The following is a 10,900-nucleotide window of genomic DNA, read 5'->3' as shown; positions in this document are numbered from 1 at the left end:
TTAACATTTTTTTAATGATTCCAAAAAAATAACACAACAGAGAAAAACACAACACATACACACCGAATCAACATTTAAGTTTTAACCCTCACTAATATCCCTCCCCAACCCCAACGAACACCTCTGTGGTCACAAAATAATACAATATATATATATATATATATATATATATATATATATAGGTGCATCTCAATAAATTAGAATGTTGTAGAAAAGTTCATTTATTTCAGTAATTCAACTCAAATTGTGAAACTCGTGTATTAAATAATTTAGACTGGACCACTTTGACAGTGGCCTTCAGCTCATCTGCTTTTTTTGGTCTCTTGTTTCTCATTTTCCTCTTGACAATACCCCATAGATTCCCTATGGGGTTCAGGTCTGGTGAGTTTGCTGGCCAGTCAAGCACACCAACACCATGGTCATTTAACCAACTTTTGGTGCTTTTGGCAGTGTGGGCAGGTGCCAAATCCTGCTGGAAAATGAAATCAGCATCTTTAAAAAGCTGGTCAGCACAAGGAAGCATGAAGTGCTCCAAAATTTCTTGGTAAACGGGTGCAGTGACTTTGGTTTTCAAAAAACACAATGGACCTACACCAGCAGATGACATTGCACCCCAAATCATCACAGACTGTGGAAACTTAACACTGGACTTCAAGCAACTTGGGCTATGAGCTTCTCCGCCCTTCCTCCAGACTCTAGGACCTTGGTTTCCAAATGAAATACAAAACTTGCTCTCATCTGAAAAGAGGACTTTGGACCACTGGGCAACAGTCCAGTTCTTCTTCTCCTTAGCCCAGGTAAGACGCCTCTGACGTTGTCTGTGGTTCAGGAGTGGCTTAACAAGAGGAATACGACAACTGTAGCCAAATTCCTTGACATGTCTGTGTGTGGTGGCTCTTGATGCCTTGACCCCAGCCTCAGTTCATTCCTTGTGAAGTTCACCCAAATTCTTGAATCGATTTTGCTTGACAATCCTCATAAGGCTGTGGTTCTCTCGGTTGGTTGTGCATCTTTTTCTTCCACACTTTTCCCTTCCACTCAACTTTCTGTTAACATGCTTGGATACAGCACTCTGTGAACAGCCAGCTTCTTTGGCAATGAATGTTTGTGGCTTACCCTCCTTGTGAAGGGTGTCAATGATTGTCTTCTGGACAACTGTCAGATCAGCAGTCTTCCCCATGATTGTGTAGCCTAGTGAACCAAACTGAGAGACCATTTTGAAGGCTCAGGAAACCTTTGCAGGTGTTTTGAGTTGATTAGCTGATTGGCATGTCACCATATTCTAATTTTTTGAGATAGTGAATTGGTGGGTTTTTGTTAAATGTGAGCCAAAATCATCACAATTAAAAGAACCAAAGACTTAAACTACTTCAGTCTGTGTGCATTGAATTTATTTAATACACGAGTTTCACAATTTGAGTTGAATTACTGAAATAAATGAACTTTTCCACGACATTCTAATTTATTGAGATGCACCTGTATGTATATATATATATATATATATATATATATACACACACTATATTGCCAATAGTATTTGCTCACCCATCCAAATAATTGAATTCAGGTGTTCCAATCACTTCTATGGCCACAGGTGTATAAAATGAAGCACCTAGGCATGCAGACTGCTTCTACAAACATTTGTGAAAGAATGGGCCGCTCTCAGGAGCTCAGTGAATTCCAGCGTGGTACTGTGATAGGATGCCACCTGTGCAACAAGTCCAGTCGTGAAATTTCCTCACTACTAAATATTCCACAGTCAACTGTCAGTGGTATTATAACAAAGTGGAAGCAATTGGGAATGACAGCAACTCAGCCACGAAGTGGTAGGCCACGTAAAATGACAGAGCGGGGTCAGCGGATGCTGAGGCGCATAGTGCGCAGAGGTCGCCAACTTTCTGCAGAGTCAATCGCTACAGATCTCCAAAGTTCATGTGGCCTTCAGATTAGCTCAAGAACAGTGCGTAGAGAGCTTCATGGAATGGGTTTCCATGGCCGAGCAGCTGCATCCAAGCCATACATCAAGTGCAATGCAAAGCGTCGGATGCAGTGGTGTAAAGCACGCCGCCACTGGACTCTAGAGCAGTGGAGACGCGTTCTCTGGAGTGACTAATCACGCTTCTCCATCTGGCTATCTGATGGACGAGTCTGGGTTTGGCGGTTGCCAGGAGAACGGTACTTGTCTGACTGCATTGTGCCAACTGTGAAGTTTGGTGGAGGGGGGATTATGGTGTGGGGTTGTTTTTCAGGAGCTGGGCTTGGCCCCTTAGTTCCAGTGAAAGGAACTCTGAATGCTTCAGCATACCAAGAGATTTTGGACAATTCCATGCTCCCAACTTTGTGGGAACAGTTTGGGGATGGTCCCTTCCTGTTCCAACATGACTGCGCACCAGTGCACAAAGCAAGGTCCATAAAGACATGGATGAGCGAGTTTGGTGTGGAAGAACTTGACTGGCCTGCACAAAGTCCTGACCTCAACCCGATAGAGCACCTTTGGGATGAATTAGAGCGAAGACTGCGAGCCAGGCCTTCTCGTCCAACATCAGTGTCTGACCTCACAAATGTGCTTCTGGAAGAATGGTCAAAAATTCACATAAACACACTCCTAAACCTTGTGGAAAGCCTTCCCAGAATAGTTGAAGCTGTTATAGCTGCAAAGGGTGGGCCGACGTCATATTAAACCCTATGTATTAAGAATGGGATGTCACTTAAGTTCATATGCGTCTAAAGGCAGGTGAGTGAATACTTTTGGCAATATAGTGTGTGTATATATATATAAAATTAAACTAAACTTCTCTCTCCTCATCCCTTCCCCGAGAGTCCCCCAAAACCGGCAAATACCTACCCCACTTCCTGAAAAACAAGTCCCCAAACCCCAGCCTTCTACCTGCCATCTCCTCAAAAGCTGCCACCCTCCCTATATCCGCACACCCCTCCGGAAATTGTGGAGCTCCGTCCAACTTCCAACCCCTTAAAATAATTTGTCTGCCAATCATCATGCTAGTCAGAACCCAATTTTTTATATATTTGTCTCTCAAATGTATGACTGCCCATCACCTAAAATACAAAGTCTGGGGCAAAGTAAAATCTGAGTGCCCAAAACGTCACACAAATAATTCTGAACCTTTAACCAAAAATCTTGGATCTTAACACACCCCCAAAAGACATTGGTTATGTCTCCAACTTCTGATTGGCATCGCCAGAAGGTGGGTGTGTCTTTAAGACCAAGCTTATACAATCTAGAGGGGGTCCTATAAAATCTATGTAAAATCTTGAATTGCATAAGGGAAACCCTTGCATCTCTAGATGCAGACATGACATTTTTAAGAATCCTAGCCCACTCTCCTTCCTCCAATACCAAGTTCAAATCTTTCTCCCATAATCTCTTGATAGAAGTTAAAGCTCTGTCCCCCAGACTCGGAATTAGCAGGGAGTAATACACTGATGCCTCATGACCTTTTCCAAAAGCAGTAATTACCTCTCCCAAAGTATCTGCCACTCTAGGGGGGGTGTGTGCTACTCCCAAAAACAGTACAGAGCATGTGGCGCAGCTGTAAATACCTATAAAACTGAGATCTGGGAATCCCAAAATGATGACCCAAATTCTAAAAAGATCTCAACACTCCACGCTCATACAGATCGCCATGTGTAGTAACCCCCCTCACAATCCACTCTGACCAAAAGAAAGAGGACTTGTTGATACATAATTTAGGGTTCAGCCATATGCTTGAGGCAACATTTAAATAAATGTCTGAATTAAATACTCTTGTCCAAATCACGTGCAAGTGTGAGATAACGGGGTGTGACTTAACTTCTCTGGTTAGTTTGATAGAAAGGCTTCACAATGGCAAAATAGGGGCAAGAACTTCCTGTTCAATACAAAACAAGGGAGGGGCTCTCTCAGGTGGAAGCGACCAATGAGCCAAATGTCTGAGACCGAATGCATAATAATAAAACAAAATCTTGGGTAGGCCTAGCCCACCTTCGTCAACCGGCCTATGTAACTTGTTGAAATGTAATCTGAGACACTTACCATTCCAAATGAAGGACTTTGCTATGCTATCAAATTGCTTGAAATAAGAGAGGGGGACATCTACAGGGAGAGATTGTAGCAGGTAGTTGAATTTTGGAATACAGTTCATTTTAATAACATTAACTTCCCAATCATAGATAAATGTAATGAAGCCCACCTGCTGACATAACTTGAAAACCTTTTTATTAAAGGGTCAAAATGAACTCTAACTAAATCACACAAATTAGCTGGGAATAAAATGCCCAAATATTTAATGCCCTGTTTCGGCCACTGGAAGGTGCCTGGCATGAAGGCCGTTACTTGGCAGTACACTGTCAGAGCCAAAGCTTCGGATTGATTTTAACCCAATTGAGAACTTGTGAGCCCTTTTAAAATGTGAGATTTACAGTGAGGGAAAACAATGCACATCTTTGAATGAAATATGGGAGGCTGTTGTGGCTGCTTCAGCTAAAATCAGTTAAGAACACATTATGAAACTGAAAGATTCTATTGATGGGAGGTTCATGAAAGTTATTGAAAGGTGTGGCTGTACTGCCCACTGAATATTTTTAAAATGTTACTTGGTAATTTTGTTATTTTGCTTAGTTATTTACTAAAACCTACTTTTTTTACTCTAAATTTTAGTGGAGAAAACGTAGTGAAACCTAGTTGCCCAATAATTGTGCACACTAATATTTGAGAAAATTGCTGCAACTCAAAACACAACTCACACTTTTTCTTTGATTCCTAAAACTTCAGTTTGTATCAACTGAATATTTAACACTGACATCATTGTATCTGTTTAACAATAAAGTTGAGAAAAAATAATGAGATGGGATATAGTGATATCATGTAAATAAAAGGGACAATAGTTATAGGGCAAATTTTTCATCTTGGGTAAATACTTTAGAGACAGCAAGATGCTTTTTTGAGTAACAAATTAACATAGTTACATACACCAATTTTTTATTAGTATTATTATTATTTATTTAAATCACATTTGGCATTTCATAACATCTAAAGTATTCTATAAACAAATTATTTCCCATTTTGAATAGATCGGTCAAGTTGAGCCCACTTTGAAAAATTTTCATAAATCTATTTGCCCCACTCAATAAAAACAATGTGTTATATTGGGGCCTTTAATCCCCTGCAACAGGGGGACTTGTTTACCCCAAATACTATCCTTTCACTTATTGGACTGTTATTAAAAAACTTTTGATTAAATAATCTAAAAGAAAAAAACTGAAAATGACAAAATAAATGTGATAGTTTCAGACAAGGGTGTAGATTAGGCTTGAACATTGGGGGGTTGCAGCGTGAAGCATTTACCCTGGTTTCCACAAACTGACCCTGCTTTCCTTTCTTTGATCATGGTACAAATAATGAGGGGCGGGGGGGGGGACATTCAGGAATGAAGCATTATGGGGGGCATTTTTCATTTTCAACATTAAATATATTAGATTGCATTTATATCATATTTTAAAAGATATTTATTTGTTTAATTTGCCAAAGTGCATCAGCTTGCTAGTGGCCCACCGCCCCACCAGGAAAAGTCCAGACTCTCTCGATGGCCAATCCGACCCTCAGTGACCCATAGTAATCATACTGTTGTATACTCCTGCTGTTTGCGGAGCTGCTATCCTGTTACCAATTATCTTATTTCTATAAGTGCATTACAAAAGAATCAGTTTACAACCATAGGTGAATTATGGACCAGGGCCAGTGCCTAGGGGCCCTTGACTACCAGGGGCCCGCAGAGGCCCTGGGCTGCAAGGTCTTGTGGTTCATCAACAATTTTTTTTGTGCAAAATTCTCACCAAATTCACATTTTCTGCCGCTGAGGTTGAGGTACAGGTAGGTTTAGGATTAGTGGTAAGGTTAACAGTTTAAATACAGATTTAATTTAATGCAGGTACTTTAAATGTAAGTACAATGCAACAACACGTACATAAATACTAAGTAGTTAAAGACACCTAATATAAAGTGGGTCCTTTTTATGAAAGGTGCTGTCGAACAAAAAAAGTTTATTATACTATTTATTATTCAAAAAATACTTGACTAAAGCCCAAAATATACTTCAGTTTTGACGCAAATGCTTAGCGGCTACGTACAGTCAAATGCTAGCCTTTCAAAGTATACGTCATTTGACTGCACGCATACACAGGTGGTTGGCGCATGCACACTACAACTATAAGAGACTGGACTATTTATCTTCAGGAGTTCAGATCCATAAGATGTCTTTATATTCCTTCAGGCTCAAGTTATATAAATACAGGTTTCTCCAGACTTCCTCACACACATGCACATACACTGGTGTTGTTTCTACATTCGTCTCCTGTTGTTTAGTGGCAATGACATTTTCTTCTAGCACTTCTTTGTGACAGCACCGGCTCAACTGTTTTGCCACCTTGTGGACCCAGTAATTAGTGCAAATAATTCCAGGCGCACACCCATACTGCGCGTTCCGAGTATGTGGTTAGAAAAATCGGGCCGCACACATCCTGTATGCAGACGCCTAGCGTTCACGTCTGACCAAAGTATACTTTGGGCTCTAGGTGTTTGGGAAAAATAAGATATTTATATTTTATTTTCACAAGCAAAAGTGTGCTGTACAAAAGAAATTGATTAAACTAGTTTAGATAGGTGAAGTTTGTCAAGAAAAACTATAATGTTGGCTAAACAAAGTCTTGTGTGAAAGTAGAATATTTGAAAGTTTGAACATTTTTACAGGTCTTACAGTCAGAAAGAAAGATGAGAGGACATCTTAAAGCAGATTAAAGGGCTTGTGTGTGCTTTTTGACAGTTGAAGTTTGAAATCACAAACATTCTTAAACTCTTAGCTCATTTGAACATTCCATCACTGTAATGTAGACTAGGGGATTTGTGGCCACTTTGAAAGGCATACATGATGTCTTCACAGGGCAATAGATGGGAGAATGATAATGGTAGCCAAGCTGTAGAGTAACTTTAAACAGAATTTCCAATAAAATGACTGCTATGTTTGAGCCACAAACATTTCAGCCCTCAGAAGTTCTTACACAGAATGTAAATGTCTTTAAAGTGAATTTAGAGTATATGGATGATCAATTCTGAGAAGAAAGCACCCCGTGATTCTGATGAGTTAAAAAGTTATAACAGTGTGAGTCAGTAGTGAACTGCCTAAGTTTGGTGGATGTAGCTTGAAAAGTGAAAGGAGTTAATATTATCAAAGCCTTTCTAGCAAGTCAGTGTACTGGCGGACATCTCTGGAAAGCTCTCGGAGGCTATTTCCAGTCATGAAAGTGCAGCTCCTATCTACTTGAATGGGGAAACACTGAAAAAATGGTTAGTCAAAATTATGATCATAGAACATATTTTCAAATAAGCAGTAAAATCTTACAACATTGGAATCATAAATTGTGCTTTACCTCAGATTACACTAAAAAAAAACTAAATTTTTCCAGCTTGTACAGCTAATGCACATGTGTGTTCTAAAACTGATTGACAGGTGATGTCTGTGTCTAAAAGGTGTTTGGCTCTGTTACCTGTAAGGCGGAACTTCCTTTAAACATTTGTTGGGCTTTCCAATATCTCCCGTTCATTTTAATAGAAGTGGCCCGTCTCTGCTAAATAGTCTCTGGTATAATGCAGTTGGTTGGACTAATATGCAAAAGAGCCACCATCAAAATAGCCAGTAAAGTAGTCTGTATATTTGAGAGAATTTGAATGGTATTTTTTTATTTTGACAAATATAACAGTATAATCTTAGTGGTTATTTTCAAATTAGGGATATTTATAATCAAGATTTTCCAACGTGTACATCAAAATTGCAACCCTCAGACACATTGGAGTTAATTTTAATCACAATTTAGGTTTTAAAAACTAAGCAAATTCTACATTCTACTAATTACTATGACGAAATTGCATGTACCTGTATATTATAATGATACGAGATGTCACTGTTTGAAATTTCATGTAAGCTACATATTTTTAGCCCAAAATATTCACAAGATTGCAACTTAAAATAGAATTCCACATCTAACATTTAAGTGCTTGTACTATGAAAAAAGTACAGTGAGTCTTATGTCCGAATATGAACCACCAAATACTTTTACTAGGTTAACATTAGGTTTATGTAGCAGGGCTTTGCACGGGTTTACCAAACCAATGCATAGATGCTATAGGAGCATATTTGTAAAATTCTTCAATATTTAAAGTGTCTGATAAAGTTAAAATATTTCAGAATGCAAGATTGCATAAAAGCGTATTAAAAGGGACATTATACAATGAAAACGGGTTGTGTGGATCTCATCTTTGAACATTTAGAAGTTTGAACGCTCATTCACCAAACTGTCCCGATTTAAACTGAGAAAGAAAATGTGACCTTGACACTTTGTTGCCTATGGCCATTCTCAAAAATCTTCTTACTTTAATGAAGTAGTGGACGACATTGCAAGTAAGCAGGCAATAAAAAGATAAGGTAAGAAATGGTTTAGGCAACCTTTTATGCTGGCTTTGCTAATTAGATAACAATCTGGGCCTACAGAGTGTGTTTAATGTTTTCTTGGATTGTGTTTGCTTGCTTGAGGTTGGCCTGCGGTTCTTTTGGTAATGCATGCGATTTTTTAATATTATTTTAACTATCCATATTGTATATTTTAATGTGTAAGTGTAAGGGCTACTTGCAGATGATAGCTTATTCGTTAAGATGTTGATGTCTGTTTTATACGCTTTGTTTATTTTGCATTAGCCTATAGTATTCATTGTTTAGTTAACTATTTTATCAGTGTAATAAAAGTAATATTAGTCTGGTAGATTAAATTCTTTAGATAGATGGGGGGCCCTAAAAGATAATTGTCTCTGAAGCCCTTGGAAGTCATAATCCGCCCGTTTACTACACAATAGTAAAATCTCATTAGAATACAGCCTCCTTTCACACTGTAGGTCTTTAATTTGACACGCGTAAGGCTTATATTGCATGTGTTCAAATTACTATTATCTCTCAAACACGCTGTTGTTACGTAACGGAAACAGTAACGTCCGCTCTTGCGTAACGACACTCGCTGTCCGCGTGCTCCCGCTGCTGCGCGCTCCCGCCAGCCCGAGCATGCGCCGTTTGCTGTCCGCCATTGAGAGACACACGATCTGCGAAACGGGTCAGAGGCACTGGCACAGACGACAGGAACGTTTTTACATTCCGTGAGCCCTCAAGTTTGACGGTTGCTTTTTATTTTAACAGAACATCTTTTTTACGTACTGTTTTCTTTGCTGACACCGCTGTTTGTCTGTCGCGAGAGGCGTCGATGGACCCGCACAGTCTCGTGCGGATATTTTAGTAGCCGTACAGGGCGAACAGAGCGCGTGTGTCCCTCAGCTCAAACCGAGCCTGGCTCTGTTCTCGGGGCCAGCGTGCCTGCAGCAGCTCCGCGTTTGATGGATCCAAGAATCGCCTGGTTTCAGCCAGAACAGCGCGGACCCGCCAACAACCTGTGGATGCACATCTGGGAAACGACACAGACGCTGGGAAACCTCTACTTTAACAACAACTGCAACACAGCCAACGCCAAACTGACAAACAGCAGCAGCGAGCCCAAGGACCATCAGGGGATGTCTGGATCCAAACCCGACACTGAGGTCGCCGAACAGCACGACTTCATCCCGCTCGAGACCCTTAACAACAATAACAGCAGCCGGGTGGGCAAGGGTCTTGGCGGAGGCGGGCAACTGGGTGTCACTGGGGTCGCAGGAGTAGGCAGAGGGTACCCACACAAGAGGAAAAGAGACAACAAGGCGAGTACCTACGGCTTTAACAGGAGTCTGCTGCCAACAGCGGGCTCACAGGAGATCTTTACGGGCACGCCGTGGAAGAGCAGAAACTACTCCGATGGCATCGTAGGGTGAGTCCAGAAAAGAGTTTGACATGTGTGGGTGTGTTTGATAACCTCAGAGCCATGCAGGGCCCAGTTGTGTGCTCGTAACAAAGGTTATGGTTCAGTTGGCCCACATGTTAAATGAGTGTTGTTTGAAAAGCTGTGGTTAGTGAGCAGACACGCTGAATTTGATCTTCAGCCTCATCAATTTAGTATTTTCTCTCTAACATTTAATGAGCTGAATACAAAGAATATGTAACCATCCATTAAGTAAAATAACTGTCAGGAACTCGCAAGTTTACCAGTGGTTTGACGTCCAAGGCGTTTCTTCACCATATTTGGCGTGTCTAGAGTATCCTCGCAATGCTTCCATTTAAATGAATCCCAAAACCACCAGCAGCACAAACTCTCGGAAATTCCTGCTAGTCTTCCCTACTGCTTGATGTTGTGTCACAAACCCCTCAAGTATCACCCAGTTTGGCCATACAGCTCAAAACCCTTGCATAAATGTACCCTGGTGATCAGTTTCCATCAAAATACCATAGACACCACAGTATTGCAACTTTGGTAACTTCGTGTCAGCCGCCACTGTCATCAATAAAAAAAATAAACCAAACATTGTGGTTTTACACTACACTGAAAGTCCTAATAAGTTGACTTTACTCAATTGATTGCGCAAACTCGTCCCCACAATTCAATTGAGTAATGACGTCTCCAAAAATAAAAAATACACATAAAAAAAGAGGCAAAAATCGAGGCTACAGAGAAGTACTTACAATGGAAGTGAATGGGGCCAACTTTTTGGAGGTTTAAAGGTGGAAATATAAAGCTTATAATTTTATAAAAGCACTTTAATGAATTCTTCTGTTAAAACTCATGTATTATTTGAGCTATAAAGTTTTAAAATTCCCATTTTTATTCATTTTAGGGTTTGTTGACATTACATCGTCATAGCAACAAAGTTGTAAAATTGGCTATAACTTTACACAGAAAAGTTTAGTAAGTGATTTTATCACAATAAAATCATGTAACTTAA

The 10,900-nt window shown here is 40.1% G+C and overlaps 1 protein-coding gene across 1 annotated transcript in view; it reads left to right on the top strand.

The window, feature by feature from the left end:
• Positions 1–9,127: 9,127 nt before the first annotated feature.
• Positions 9,128–10,900, top strand: part of LOC127411671 (terminal nucleotidyltransferase 4B-like) — a 43,785-nt gene continuing 42,012 nt past the window's right edge. Inside the window, exon 1 of the mRNA XM_051647388.1 lies at positions 9,128–9,891. Within this exon, the coding sequence (XP_051503348.1) occupies positions 9,428–9,891 (464 nt within the window). The 5' untranslated portion in view covers positions 9,128–9,427. The remainder of the gene's footprint in view (positions 9,892–10,900) is intronic.

Source organism: Myxocyprinus asiaticus, chromosome 2 (assembly GCF_019703515.2).
Source record: "Myxocyprinus asiaticus isolate MX2 ecotype Aquarium Trade chromosome 2, UBuf_Myxa_2, whole genome shotgun sequence".
NCBI classification, from domain to species: Eukaryota; Metazoa; Chordata; class Actinopteri; order Cypriniformes; family Catostomidae; genus Myxocyprinus; species Myxocyprinus asiaticus.
The sequence above is the reverse complement of the archived record's forward strand: the minus strand, read 5'-3'. Positions and strand labels throughout refer to the sequence as shown.